Genomic DNA, 15,651 nt, shown 5'->3' with positions numbered 1-15,651 from the left:
CCGCATACCCAGGTCAGCATCTTTTCAAATGTCTGAATGCTAACGAGGAACTTGTGTCACCCTGCTAAAGCCACTCAGAGCCACACTCAAGGGTCAATGCATGTATAATCCGTGCTTCCTTCTGTGACATCAAAAGGCAAGTTGCTGTCTGTGGGGCCTGAGGCAGAAACAAACGTACATTAAAGACAAAAGTTCTTGTGGAGAATTATTTCTGACACAATTACCCAACACCCTCTTCAAATGAACAGTTGGTTGGCTACTTAACAGTAGCAGCCCTTGAAGTATTCCAGCACATTCCAGCAAGTCATGGAGAGAGAAGGGGGAAAGCTGTGAGACTTTTCACCTTTTTGGTGGTCATCATCACATCTGACATCTATGAGGTCTTTTGGCAACACAGTTTGAGTTCTGGTTGTGTACATCTACGTGGGCTGGAAGGAAAGACCTAGGGTGTCTTTCTCAAATCAGAAAAGACCCCTTAAACCAAGCTGACTTACTCAGTCCCGGGGTAGGGGCCCATACTGTCAATTTCTTAAGAGGCCAAAGGGCAGCCTGGTAAAGATGTGAACAGGGACAGAGGATGAGGCAACGTGCACTTCCTCTTTAGCTGGGGCCTCTGACCAGGCTTTGCTCTTGGTTTCGAAGAGACAGAAATTCCAGCATGGACGGCATACCCATGTTTAACACACATTTGAAAAACATCAGTAACTTCTGGATTATTTTCAACCACTGATCATCACATTAGTGTGGATATAGATAGAAACTGGAAAGAAAGGGAAGAGGAGAGAGAGGGAGAAAACTCAGCCCTGTGAATGAACAGAGGTTGAATAAGCAATCAATGCATGATCCCGCCTCTAGTTTAAAACCAAAAACACACACACCCCAATAGCACAGCTTTCTGTGTTGAGAACATTATTTTTATACCACATCGCATAAGAAAATGCACCAATAATTCAACCTCTGTACTTCCTTTCCCTGCCCCAGTTCCCTCTTTTGTTTATATTCTCCATTCCCTTCAAACTAGATTGGGCCTTTACTGCCAACAAATGAAATAAAACTCAAAATAAAAAGACAAAGTCAGTATTAATAATAATCAGTTATATATGTATATATATTTGTATACATGCATATATATATTTGTTTTGTTTTGAGACAGAGTCTTATGTCGCCCTCGGTAGAGTGGCGTGGTGTCACAGTTCACAGCAACCTCAAACTCTTGGGCTTAAGCAATTCTTGCCTCAGCCTCCCAAGAAGCTGGGACTATAGGCGCCTGCCACTACACCCCACTGTTTTTGTTGTTTTTGTAGTTGTCATTGTCGTTTAGCAGGGCCAGGTTCAAACCCACCAGCCCTGGTGTATGTGGCTGGCGCCCTAAGCACTGAGCTATGGGTGCCAAGCCAAATCAGTAATACCAGTATTTGCTATGTAAAAAGTAGTTAAGTGTTTTGTTTCTATTGTAGTGGCTCATTTAATCAAATCAAGAATGCAAAGGGGTAAATATTGACATTTTACAGATTCAGGAACTATGGCAGAGTGTTGATGTAACTCATCCAAGGTCACACAGCTAGGAAGAGGAAGAGGCAGGACTCAGACCCTTACAAGTTAACTACTTCCCCATGCTGCCTCAAAGATGTATTAACCAAAGGAGTTAATTGTTGACTTTTCAGCTGCTAAGGGTCCACAAGTTGGTTATATAATGGGTTTTCAAGGTTAATTTTAACTTCAGGGGGTTTACATACTGACATTATAGCAACATAACTAAGGTCATATCACTTACAACTAACTGAAAGAATGGCAAACTAAATCTTCTGCTACGCAGTGTTTCTTCCATGACAACAACTCAGTCACAGGTATTTTTCCTCACTTCTAACTTCTCTACCAAATAAAAATGCATTTTCTTTAGATTCCAAAAGAAATATGTATATTTTAATAATCCACATCTCGAATATTTTATTCCACAGACTAGATACAAATAACAAGAGGAATAACATCATTTCTCAATTTTGACTATAATCCGTAATTTTCAGATGAACCAAGACTTGCTGAAAGCTTTGGAAGACGGAAGACATGGTAAATCAAAGAACTTTCTTAATGCTGGAAGTTGCTCTCCCCGCCTCAAAAAAAATGCTCTTAGTAAACTTTTATTTTGTGTATGTCTCTTTATATTTAGAACATGCCTTTCTAAAATTTGAAGCTAAGCGTATGTCAAAAGATTTTTTTAAGGACAAATTTTATTTTTAAAACTGTAACTACAAATGTAATACAAGTTCACTGTATAAAGTATTGCAAACAGTATAGCATAAATGAATCAAAATCAAGGCTGCTTCCCACTCACCTCCAGGCCTATCGCACTTCATTCTTCACACGTAGCCACATCATGGAGTCATGACGGTACAGGGCGGAGGGGAGGCAGGGGTCTGTGGAGACTTAGCTCTTTCTAATTTCCATTATCCCCACCTGGCCCCAACAAAATGATTATAAATCACATGGTAATGCTGGGTAATAGCACAAACCCTTGAAGAAGACTGCCTGCATCTGAAACCTATCTACTCCACTTCCTGGGCTGCTTGACCTTGAGCTGATAAATTATGTAAACTCTCTGTGCCTCGGTTTCCACATCTGTAAAGTGAGGCTAACAGCAGCTCTTAACGTCACCGAGACACGGTAAGGGTTAAACAAATTACACAAGCTAATGCTTATAAAAATAACTAGAACAATACAGGTGTCTATTGAATGTACTTTTTAAATAAATTAATATCCAGTGAGGAGGAAGCAAAGCTACGGAAGCACATGCCTCAAAGTGCTCAGGCAACTTAACACGTAGAAAAAAGAAAACTACTAGGAAGAGAAGAAAATAGATTCAGTTTTTAACATACCCGTAAGAATCCTACTGACGTAAGTAAAGATTCATTTTTTTTATTCCTCCATTTTGGCTTTTGGTTCAAACCCTAAAGATCAGTCCTGGACACCAGTTCATATATTCAGGTATCAGGTTAAAAACAAAGTGAATTTTTAAGAACTTTTTCTATCAATGATATTTTTATAGCATAGAACAGAGGTCAAAGGCAGCAGGCTTGCTACGCAATTGCACCATCAAGCAAGGAATCTCTTCAAATAGAATGCACTCTCTCGGCCGTGCGTCAGACACGACTGTCGTAGTAACTGTTGGTATGTTTCCTCCTCCCAGACTCCACAGAGTTGAGATTTTCTCACAAGACACAAAAACTCATGCTCACTTCAAAATATTACCAGCAAACATTGGGAAAACCATTTCTCTAAAATGTATGCACTTCAGAGAGAGATTCAGAGGCAAATAATGCCTGACATGGATAGCTTGAGTGTTGAGTTTGGTGTATGTGTTCTGGCTTAGACTTTCAAAGGCATAAATATAAATTTTTCCAAAGGAAACAATTCCTACAACATAAAACTATCAAGGCTCCATCCACAAAAACATTCTATAAAATGTCAAGACATTTATAAGACTAAAGTGTGCTATAAAACAAAATGACATAAATTATAGGATATTTCTATTTCTTGATTCTGAACACAATAACATATAACTATCTTTCCCCCAAAGTACTCCGGGGATTACTCAAATACAAGGGTAGAGCAAAGAAGATAATTTTTCTGTTTGGTGAATGGCATTTTCCTGGTCAAAAGAAAACTTTACAAATATGCCAAAAAACAGAGTAATAAATGGGGCCAGACCCTGGACACACAGATGACAAAGGTTATAGTGCACTTCACGTGCGGGTGTCAGGGCCCCCAGCTGTAATATTCAACCTATATGTTTCTGGCATACAAAACAAATATTCTATCTTTGGTCAATTGTTTACGTGGAGTTCTGTGTTTCTATTAAAAAAAAATTTGCTTGGGGGAGCAAATAATCAGCTACATATATGGAGCTGATTATCTTCCATGTACTATGATCAATCTTTTGATATCTGTATTACTGGATTTCTAGTACCATTCAGATTGGAAGAACTGAAAGGATGATTATTACTTTATTAAATGTATCAATAAACTCTAAACCATCTCCCCTAAACAGTTTAAATTTTCAACATCTAGTACATTTATTTTAGTTTAATTTTCTGTAACAATATTCTATCCTATATGCTATCTACCCTAAATGACTAACTTTGGGTGAAAACCCCAAATAAATAAAAAAAAAAAGCACTGCCTTTGACAGAATTAAATCTAGCCTGAAAGAGATATAAAACTAACTAATTTTTACCACTACTATTAAACATTGTTCTCTAACACAGAACCAATGCAATAAAGCAGGAAAAAGAAATATGGGGAATGGTGCTAGTATTAACATCAATGCAATCTGAAATTCCTTGGGTTTTCTGAAATGTAACAATAAAAACATAGCCCTAATCAGATGTCAGCAAGACAATTAAATATACAATATACAAAAATACAGAGCTATCTACATACCAAAAATAAACTGTAAGAAAATATAAATGAGCTGCATCTTTCTTTTCTAGGTACAGAAGTACAGGTACAAAATTTTCACAAGAAACAAAACAGAATACTTGAATAAAAGGATAATTAAACTATTTTCCTGGATGGGGAGAAGTAATACAGAAAATAGTTAACTATTTTAAATTTCAATCAAATCAAAAAAAGAAATGATTTTCACGAAAAAAATTGAAAAGGTAGGTTAGAAAAACTATAAAACAAAAGCATATAAAAATTTTGAAGTATGAGTGGCACCTGTGGCTTAGTGAGTAGGGCACCAGTTCCACATAGCGCGGGTGGCAAGTTCGAACCCGGCCCCAGCCAAACTGCAACAAAAAAAATAGCTGGGCGTTATGGCAGGCACCTCAGGGAGGCTGAGGAAGAGAATCACCTAAGCCCAAGAGCTAGAGGTTGCTGTGAGCTGTGATACCACAACACTCTACCAAGGATGACAAAGTGAGACTCTGTATCTAACAAAAAAAAAGAAAAAAAACTTTTTTTGAAGTATAGTATAATAGACATAGTATGGAACTGGCAAAGAAGTAGGCAAAGTGATATTGATAATTATTAGAATGACAGCAAATAAGTAAGGCTTACTACATGCCAAGTGCTTTAGTTACCAAATAACTATCATCCTTAGAGTCTTCTGAAATAGGTATTTTAATGGTAACAATAATAGGCTTGGTGCCTGTAGCACAGTGGTTATGGCACCAGCCACATACACAAGGCGGGTTTGAACCCACCCTTGGCCAGCTAAACAACAATGACAACTGCAACAAAAAATAGCCGGTAGTGACATAGTGAGACTCTGTCTCAAAAAAATAATAATATTAACAATAATATAAGCAGAATTATTTTAGTAGTCCACAACCCTGTACTTTCATCAGTGTCATGACCTTACCTCTTTTTTTACCATGTCATCAGTGAATTTCTATAAGAAAGTTAGGAAAAACGTTGGTCTTATTACTTTCATAAAACTTCCTACAGTATTTTTCAAAATTGTATTTCCTGCTTAATAAATGCAAATATATTGACACTTCAAATGTCAATATCTCTAGCCCATAATATTAACTGAGAAAATTAATATTATGTGGGTCTTAAGTATGAGTTAACTATAGCAGCTAAATTGAGGATATTCTTAATTTTGTTATTGAAATATATAAATATTTTAGCCAAAATATTTGTATGGGTCATCTTTCTAATTGCACTCTGAGTGCCTTTCTTTGAGAAATCTTTTTATAAGACAAAACTCATTAAATATATTAACTAGTTTTGTAATTGCCTGAAATAGCTGGCCAAATTTGGATGCTGTAATATTGCAGGCCTTCTAAGTATCTTCTCATGTCTATTCATAATGCACATTATCTGCTTTAAAATAGAAGCTCCATCAAAAGATTCTTCCCCCTGGTGAGATACTTCCTAGACCAATCACAGAATTCAAAATTAAAACATGTCCACTTTTCTGAGTTCTCATTATTTAACTTGCTCAGTTCTTCACTTATTTTTACAAGTATAAGATTTATAATATGGGCTCAGTGCCTATAGCTCAGTGGCTAAGGCACCAGCCACATACACTAGAGATGGCAGGTTCGAAGCCAGCCCAGGCCTGCCAAACAACAACTACAACCAAAAAATAGTTGGGCTCTATGGAGGACACCTGGAGTCCCAGCTACTTGGGAGGCTGAGGCAAGAGAATCGCTTAAGCCCAAAGAGTTTGAGGTTGCTGTGAGCTGTGACGCCAGGGTAATCTACCCAGGGCAACATAGTGAGACTCTGTCTCAAAAAAAATAAATAAATAAATTATAACATGGCCAGGTGCAGAGGCTCACACCTGTAATCCTAGCACTCTGGGAGGTCAAGGTAGGTGAGCTGCCTGAGCTCAGGAGTTCAAGACCAGCTTGAGCAAGAGCAAGACCTCAGCTCTACTAACAATAGAAAAAAAAACAGCCCGGTGTGGTGGAGGGCTCCTGTAGTACCAGCAACTTGGGAGGCTAAGGCAAGAGGATTACTTGAGCCCAAGCGTTTGAGGTTGCTGAGAGCAGTAACACCACGGCACTGTACCAGGGTGACAAAGTGAGACACTGTCTCAAAGTAAAAATAAAGAAAAGAATTATAATATTGTCTTATTTGCATTCTTTTTTCCCCAATAATTATAATTTGCCATCAGATTTGAAAAGTCGCATAAATGTGCTTGTACCCCACGCTTTGAGTTACCAAAATTTCCAAATGATTTTTAACAAAATACAACCAACATTTAGAGTACTCATTTATAAAAGTTTAATAGCATCATGGAATACTTGTATGAATTTACAAAGCAGTTTCTCAACATCTCAAACATTTCTAATACTTATTAAAGCTCAAGTATTGTATTCAACATTAGTCTCAACATAAGAAATGTCTAGTTTATCTATGTATATATAAAATTATTTATAAATACTGGTAGTTAGCTATAGTTTCTACTCAAGTGCTATATATTGCAGTGTGCATGCAACTACAAAATATATGGTCACTATAATCACTTCCAAATACAAATTAGTTCCAGGAGTTTCTTAATCTAGTAAAAATCGTTTTTACCACAGTATGTTTGCCATCAAAATTGATCCTCTCACTTCACCCTCCTGAGAAGCTGGGATTATAGATGTGTCACCACCTAGCCTTTTCTTGTTGTTTCTGTTTTGTACAGACAGGGTCTTACTGTGTTGCCCAGGCAAATTTCGAATTCCTAGCCTCAAGTGATCCTTCCAGCTCAGCTTTCTAAATTGCTGGGGTTGCAGGTGTGAGCCACAATACATGTATGGCCAAGTCCTTTTATTTTGTTTGGTTTGTTTTTTTAGAGACAGGGTCGCACTCTGTTGCCCAGGCTAGAATGTAATGGCACAATCACAGCTCACTGTAACCTGGAACTCCAAGGACCACAGGTGCATACTACCTACCACTTCCAGCTAATTTTTAATTTTTTTATAGAAATAGTATCTCAGTGAGTAGCCCAGACTCATCTTTAATTCCTGCCCTTAGGCAATATTTTTTACAATCAAACCCTAGTCTCACATACACACTGAAATAAAATGGATTGAGAGTTAAATACTTCTAAAAAGAGAAAGAAAACAGAAGGAATAAAAGAACAAAAGGAAGAAAATGAAAAAACATAAGGCAATTATAAGAAAATAAATGTGCCTGATAGAAAAATCATTTTGTCTTAGAAAATAATAAAAGGTATAAATGACAAGAATTAAAACATAAAACAGGAGTAGTTATCTCCAAACACATTTTATGTGAACATATACTATTTGAAAAAATGCTAAAGCCCATAATATAAAACATCTCTTATAAAGCAGTAATAACAACACACTGTATTTTTAAATTCTGTCCATAATAAAAATAGAAATAAGTTACAAAAGTAATACAAATGGCCAGAAACCAGTGTGAAAAGGACTATTTCATAAGTTAGAAAATAAAAGCGTATTTCTAGAATTCTGTAACATGGTTCACCTAGAAAACTGTTGAAAATAAAAAGGAGGAAGGATTAGTTTACTCAATGTTGGCCAAACTCCAATGAGGTAGAAACTGCCGTGGCCTTTTAAGGAAAACAAACGGGTGCCACAGTCAAGAGAATGTCCATGTGCACCATGTTTTGAGCCACTCGCAGAATTTATTCTGAGGAAATTATTGTAGATGCAAATAAAATGTACACCCTAGATGTTCTTCACAGCACTATTTACGTTAGCAAAAAACTAGAAACAATGTAAACATCCAACAAACAGAGGATGGTAAAATCAATCAAGGCACAGGGTCAACTGGAACTGTAGCATTCATTAAAAATCATCTTAACAGAGTATTTCATGAAACAAAAAAGTGTTCACAATAAAATATATGACAATAAGCAGAAAACAAAACTGTTTAATATCATTTGCATATATTGGTTCATAAGAATAGGTTTTAGAAAATTAGATTTAAAGATACAAAGTGAGGAGCACATCACAAAGATAACTTTCTGAACAGGTAACTGGGAAATTACTGGCTTACTACATTAGATGAGAAATGAAAAGTTACTGGAATTACTAAGATGTATGTTTGAAGAAAATGATTACATGTTGGTGTACCTCAATATTATCTTTCACATTTTCAAACTTTCCCTGAAAAAATATCTGCTTATTAAAAAAAGTAAACAAGGGCAGTGCCTGTGGCTCAAAGGAGTAGGGCGCCGGCCCCATATGCTGGAGGTGGCAGGTTCAAACCCAGCCCCGGCCAAAAAAAAGAAAACTGCAACAACAACAAAAAAATAAACAAGTATGAGGTGTCCCTAAATTATGGTACCCAGCACACAACACTGACCAGCATGAGAAAGTTTCCTTCTCAGTCCCCTCAAGTCAAGAACTATGAAAAACAAGCGCAGTGGCACACACTTATAATCCCAGCACTTTGGGAAGCCGAGGCAAGTGGATCTTCTGAGCTCGGGAGTTCAAGTCCAGCCTGAGCAAGAGCAAGACCCGCATCTCTAAAAAATAGCCGGGCATTATGGCAGGTACCTGTTGTCCCAGCTCCTTGGGAGACTGAGGAAACAGAATCACTTTTGAGCTCAAGAGTTTGAGGTTGCTATGAGCTATGACGCTACAGCACTCTATGGAGGGCAACGAAGTGAGACTCTTGTTTCAAAATTTAAAAAAAAAAAAAAAAAAAAGAACAACTATGGAAAACGAAAGAAGCTGTGCATGGCTTCTCCTGCAGTGAGACACACAGTAGAAGCAGTCACCTTCGTCAGTCTTCCCCCTGCACAGAAGATGGGGACAGCTAGCTGGAGAGTCCCAGGGCCTGTCTTGCCTCTGACTTTCTGCTCTTCAAGTTCTTTATTCGTACCTGAAAGACAAGGACAACCAAGGCACCTTCCCTTTTACATGTCATGCTGGGAAAGAAAGGCTTTGCCCATGCTATTCACTAGATGGAGAGGTGTATTTCCCACGTGCACAACGTCTCCTTGGAAATCTCTATTTCTTTAAGGCAACCAAAGGATAGCCTGCTCAGAGAGCCTTCCTTTATTCCCACAACTGGTCTTAGCCTCCTAATACCTTTCTCCATATACAGGCATCTCCTACCATCCTTCCCCCCTCCTTTTTTTTTTTTTGAGAAAGAGTCTCACTTTGTCACCCCAGTAGAGTGCTGTAGCGTCATAGCTCACAGCCAACTTTAAACTTTTAGGCTCAAGAGATCCTCCTGCCTCAGCCTCCCAAGTAGCTGGGACTATAGACACCCACCACAACGACTGGTTATTTTTAGAGACAGGGTCTCGCTGTAGATGAGGCTGGTCTCAAACTCATGAGCTCAAGTTATCTACCCGCCTTGGCCTCCCAGGGTGAGCTAGGATTACAGGCGTGAGCCACCATGCCCTCTTATGTGGGCACTTTCAACCACATTCCCGCCCTTCACTGCTCTCTGCCTCCTCCTGAAGGGAACCTCCGTCAGAATGAGACATAATCCTTTTTCCAGGGAGGCCACCAACTTCAAGGAAAGCTGGCCCTACCCCACTCCCAGAGGTGGGCCTGACTGGCCATCGCAATTGGTTCAGAAACCCAGGCAAAGCTAATCAGGGAGTAACTTCTATCTACTCACAGGAATGAGCAATTCAGGCTAAAAGGAAGTTTTCTGGGAAGTTGCTGCAAAGGAAGTTTCTCACCCTGAAGAGATGGCAGGAGTCACTGAGAACTCCATCACAAGATTCAGCTGTGTCTAAAAGCCACCCTCCTCTGAACTTCCAGTGAAATCAACTAATGTATTCTCTTCCTGCTTAAGCCAGTTGGAGCAAGGATATCTGTAACATGGGAACAAAAATGGTTAGAATGGACAACTGCTGTTTTTACCAGACAAAAGTAACTTCTTACTCTTCTACAAACACAGGCTTCGCTTTCTCTTTGGGAATCATCTCTCACCTACTCACGGTTCCTGCAGTCTAGGTAGGATCAAACACCTCCCGCCACCCAAACACCAAGGTAGGCAGGGACCATCAGAACACTGGCTCTAATTGATCGAAAGGCTCTTATAGTAACCTACGGGGCCAATGACAGACCTACGAAAACTTGCTAGAACCACAGGGAAAGAAAAGCTACTCTGCTGGAGATGCTTATGTGGCAGAATATAAACCCAGACCTGCTGGCAGCCATTTTCCCTCAAAAGGAAATGAGATGGCTAAGAATGAAGAAGACAGTGACAAAGCAAGCCAAGCCCTGGGACATCATTTTAGCACCTGGATCCATCCATATCTGAAGCTATTAGCCACCATTCTTTTCAGTTTTGAGACCCACTAAATCATCTTCTGTTTCTTCAAGTTTAAGACAGGTTTCTGCTACTGGTGCTCCCAATTTACCCTGTCATCATTATAGCCATCATCATTGTGCACTACTGCCTGACATCCCTATAGATGGTGAGCCCCAGCAATTAAGACCTTGCTTTTCTACCTTCCACCCTCCATGCCTAGAAAAGAAGGGGTTCTAAAACCAGACAAAGGTACTTGAAGCAAGTCATTAAAACCTTCGCAGGCTCAGTTTCCTAATTTCCAAAAACAAGATGGTTAATCACAAAGACAGATACTAATAAGAGTAGTGAGGGTGGAGAAACTGGAACATTCATGCATTGCTGGTAGGAATATAAAATAGTTCACCCCCTTTGGAAAAGTCTGACAGTACCTCAAAAGGGTAAACACAGAGGGTACCATATGGCCCAGAATTCCACTTCCAAGAGAAATGAAAATGTATGTCAACACAAAAACTTGTATAGTTCACAGTAGCCTTAATAATAATACCAAAAGTAGAAATGAACCAAGTGCCCATCCACAGATGAATGGATAAACAAAACATGGTGTATCTGTAAAGTGGAATATTATTCATCCAGAAAAAAGAATGAAGTGCTAATTCATGCTACCCCCTGGATGAACCTTGAAAACATCCTACTGTGTGAAGAAGACAGACACCAAAAAAAAAACACTTTTTATTTCATTCTAATCATCTGAAATTTCCAAAATAGGCAAGAATATGGAAGTGAGAAGTAGATTAGTGGTTCTAATCTAGCACTGAGGGAGTTGGGAGAAAATGGAAAGAGGGGGTAACTGCTAAAGGGGATAGCATTTCTTTCGTAGGAGATAACAATATTCTAAAATTGACTCTGGTGATGGTTACACAGCTATGTGAATTTACTAAAAACCACAGTTGAATTATGCACTTTAAGTTGGTGAATTTAAGTGTATAAATTACATCTTAATGAAGATATAATTTGGTATGAAAACTCAAAGCCAGTTAAACCAGATCATTTCCAAGGTCCCTTGCTACCATGACTTGCTGCTACTCTATCCTATAAAGTATTTCAGACGAAACAGGAAAAGATCTAGCTATGCGACTCTGGGTGCTCTTAACCTCTCTAGAACTCGGTTTTCTCACTTGTAAAATGGAGATGAAAGTATTGTCCTGGTAAGGTGGCTGTGAGGACAGAATGAATTATACATATAAAATGTGACCGCAGTGCCTGTATCACTAAGAATTCCAAACGCTGTGGTTACCATCAAGCTGGAATTGCTGACTAGTCCCTTATACATGATCCCAGATAAAATTATGCAAATCAAATTCTACTCCAAGCAAGTCATCACTATTAAGCACCAGTATATACATTCCTTTGTCCAGTCTTTTCACTGACTATCCTGCTAATTTAGGAAATTACAAAGATACATTCCCACTTTTAAGTTCTCTTTTTCTATCTCCTAAGGAATGAGGAGGTAGGGGTGAAAGAAAATGCAATTAAGTCAGGGAATATAGCAAGTAAATATTCCTCATCTTCTTGAAAAGCCAAGGTCTGATACAGGACTGCTCCAAACTACTTCCATGTGTCTCCATCCTAGGCAGAGAGGAAAAAGGGCCAAGCATGCAAGGCTGATGATGGAAGTTTGGGTTTAAAACAAAGACTGTCCAAACAAGTCTCAGTCTTGGGGTTCTGCCTCTCAAGCTGACAAGAAATGGACGCATATGAAAGAGTTCTACGTGAGTCCTCTCACTGCCTGACTCTGCTGGGATAGGGCGTAGTGATGATGACTGTGGGCATAATCTAGGCAACCACAGCAGTGCCTATGATTTATGGAGAGCTCCCTGAGTTCTAGGCCCTCTGCCCTACTCTGAGTTATATGCACTAACTTATCTAATCCTCACCACCAGCCTTACGCAGCAGGTGCAATCATACCATTTTGTGGGTAGGAAAACTGAAGCACAGAAATGTTAATAAGTTGTTTAAGGTCATGTGGCTTGTAAGCAGCAAGGCCAGGGATCTGAACCACATTCTCTGGCTTGCTATCTGCTGCTCTATGCATTGGGTTGGATTGTGACTAGGCACAATTAACTGCTTGCTGCCTTTAGCCATTAGAGTCATACGGGGCTAATGTGCCTGCCTTCTATTAAAGGCTTAAGATGTGCCAAACACTGAGCATTATGTGAATTAACCTCAGGACATCCCTAGTAGGTTCATATCATCAATAACGAATCCATTTTCTAGAAAAGCAAACAAGGCTAAGATATCTCCCGGAGGTCACCCAAACAATGTGACCACACTAAGACTTGGTCCTGTTCTGTCTGGTTCAGAGGCCATAGGAATCAGTTATAGAATAATGTGGTTTTTCGATTGGTGGAATTGGACTCTCTTGGGCCTTACGCAAATAGGAAATTTAGCAAGGGACCCACTGCCATCTACCTGACAACAGGGAGGGGGGCACCCTCAACCAGCAGCTGCTCTTCCCCAACCTTGGAGCCCCCAGGTCACCACCACCGGCACTCTGCAGTGCCTTCTTGTTCTTCCTGCTCACTGTGCCTGCCATGGCCACTGAGCCCTCCCAGGTGTGCCAAGGCTACCACCCGACTGAGAGGCCAGCGTCACCCGCCAGATCAACCTGGAGCTGCCCATCTCCTGCGCATACCTCTCTACAGCCTTTCACTTCAACCGCAGCAATGATGATGTGGCTCTGAGGCACCTTCTTGCGCCAGTAGCATGAATAGAGAGGCACGCCACTACTGTGGGGCTGATGGCGCTGCAGAACCAGTGCGGGGCATCTGCCTTTGCAACATCAGGGGGCTGGACCTGACGACTAGGAGGGCAGCCTGCAGGCCATGGAGTGCGCCTTCCACCAGGAGAGGAGTGTCAACCAGAGCCTCCTGGACCTGTGACAGCTGGCCAGCAACAAGGATGACCCACAGCTTTGAGGCTTCCTGGAGAGCCACTATGCAGGAGGACAGCTGGGTGGCTACCTCACCCACATGCGCAGGCTGGAGCGCCAGACGCCGCCTGGCTGAGTGCCTCTGACAAGCTCACCCTAGGAGGCAGCAACCAGGAGAACTGAGTGGGACTGTCCCCACAGCCATGGGTCCTGCTGCAGGTCCTCCCTAGGGCAGGTCACCAGGCCAGGGCTGCACATCGTCCTTTCAGAGCATTCACTTAAGATTTTCCTTTACATTTACCATTGTTTCCAATAAAGTTATCTGGTTCTTAAAGCAAAAAAAAAAAAAAAGAAAGAAAGAAAAGAAAGAAATTTAGCAAGGACTTATGGGCCTCACAGATATGTGATCTGAACCTCCTGGGACCTAACCCTTCATCTTCATTTTATATGACATCCCCTCCCTCCTAGGCAACCTCTCCCTAACCCCATCCCTTTCTTCAAGAGCAATGGGAAGAGAACAGATATGCTCCTAGAATGTGGCTTTTCTGGAAAATATGGATATGAGCCTAGTGAATGAATTGGGGAGATGAATGAAGGAACCAGGCTGACCATGTGGGGCAAACTAGAACAAACCTCAGAGAGGGTGCATGAGAGAGAGAGAGAGAGAGACCTTACTGTGGCCGCGTAAAGCCCCAAAGGGAGAAATGTAAAAACTCTGGCTCCTCTGTGGAGTAAGGCAGGCTGTTGGGAGATGCTCTCTTACCAAAAGCAATAAATGGATTAATGAGGACCGGGCACGGTGGCTTATGCCTGTAATCCTAGCATTCTGGGAGGCCAAGGTGGGTGAATTGCCTAAGGCTCACAAGTTTGAGACCAGCCTGAGCCAAAGACAGACCCCATCTCTAGAAATAGCCAGGCATTGTGGCAGCCACCTGTTGTCCCAGCTACTTGGGAGGCTGAAACAGGACAATCACTTGAGCCCAAGAGTTTGAGGTTACTGTGAGCTATGATGCTCACTGCACTGTACCAAGGGCAACAAACTGAGACTGTGTCTCAAAAAAAAAGAAAGAAAGAAAGAAAGGGAAAAAAAGAAATAGATTAACATCTTATATATATGGCCCCCTTCCAAGTTCAATAAATAAGTGCACGTGGAGGCTCTCTAGGATGGCAGGCCAAGCCAGACAAATTTTATTAAATTCATAGCACATCTCCAGGCTCACTGCATGCAAAGTCCAGCATTTGGCCAAGAACGGAGACCTCGCTACCACAAAGACTAGGCAATCATGGTCTCTCCATAAACCCTCACAACAAAGAAGTCAAGAGAATCTTAAAGATGACGCTTTATTTAGATATATTGATGGAGCTATACAAATATTTGAACATTGGGAAGACTTTGTATTCTAGCTATAAAAACATGGTATTTTAGCCATGATCCTTCGTTTTTAAATTTCTCTACGTTTCAGAATATGAAGAAATATACGACATATTCTCAAACCCAGAGTAGACTTTTTCACTCTAGAAACATGGTATGAATTTATTCAAGACACCTTCCTTGCACCTAGAAGTAGAGGCTTGAAAGCAATGTGAAATGCCAATGGATCAAGTGGCAACTACAAAATTGGGCCTCATGACAAGTAAAGCTGTGTTTTAACACCATCTCCAAAAATGAGGGTTTTCCTTTCTCTCTCACCCTTCCTAAAGAGCTGGGTGAGTTGATGCCAACTGCGGTATGACTTCACCTTCTATAATCTGCATGGCACGTGCAAATATCTACAGTATGCCAGATTACCAGTAAGGTGATAACACTTGTATATTATACCTGCTTGGCACCATTTGAATGAGGCTCCCTTGGCCGCCTAAAGTTTCACTTCCTGTTATCTGCACCTGCACTAATTTCAGAAGCAAATAAAAAAACCAACAAAACCATATTTTACAACTTTATTCAAAAGCAAGCAGACAAAAAACAAAGCACATCAACACAAAAAACCCCAAACAACAAGGTAATTATAACCTGA

General features: G+C 40.4%; 2 protein-coding genes across 4 annotated transcripts in view; both read right to left on the bottom strand.

Annotated features, from left to right (window-relative positions):
• Positions 1–15,651, bottom strand: part of FOXP1 (forkhead box P1) — a 616,360-nt gene that overhangs the window by 583,970 nt on the left and 16,739 nt on the right. The gene's annotated exons all lie outside the window — the stretch shown is intronic.
• Positions 6,730–15,651, bottom strand: part of LOC128592719 (uncharacterized) — a 28,222-nt gene continuing 19,300 nt past the window's right edge. Inside the window, exon 4 of the mRNA XM_053600819.1 lies at positions 6,730–9,315. Within this exon, the coding sequence (XP_053456794.1) occupies positions 9,306–9,315 (10 nt within the window). The 3' untranslated portion in view covers positions 6,730–9,305. The remainder of the gene's footprint in view (positions 9,316–15,651) is intronic.

This window comes from Nycticebus coucang, chromosome 8 (assembly GCF_027406575.1).
Source record: "Nycticebus coucang isolate mNycCou1 chromosome 8, mNycCou1.pri, whole genome shotgun sequence".
NCBI classification, from domain to species: Eukaryota; Metazoa; Chordata; class Mammalia; order Primates; family Lorisidae; genus Nycticebus; species Nycticebus coucang.
This window is presented reverse-complemented; position numbering and strand designations above follow the sequence as displayed.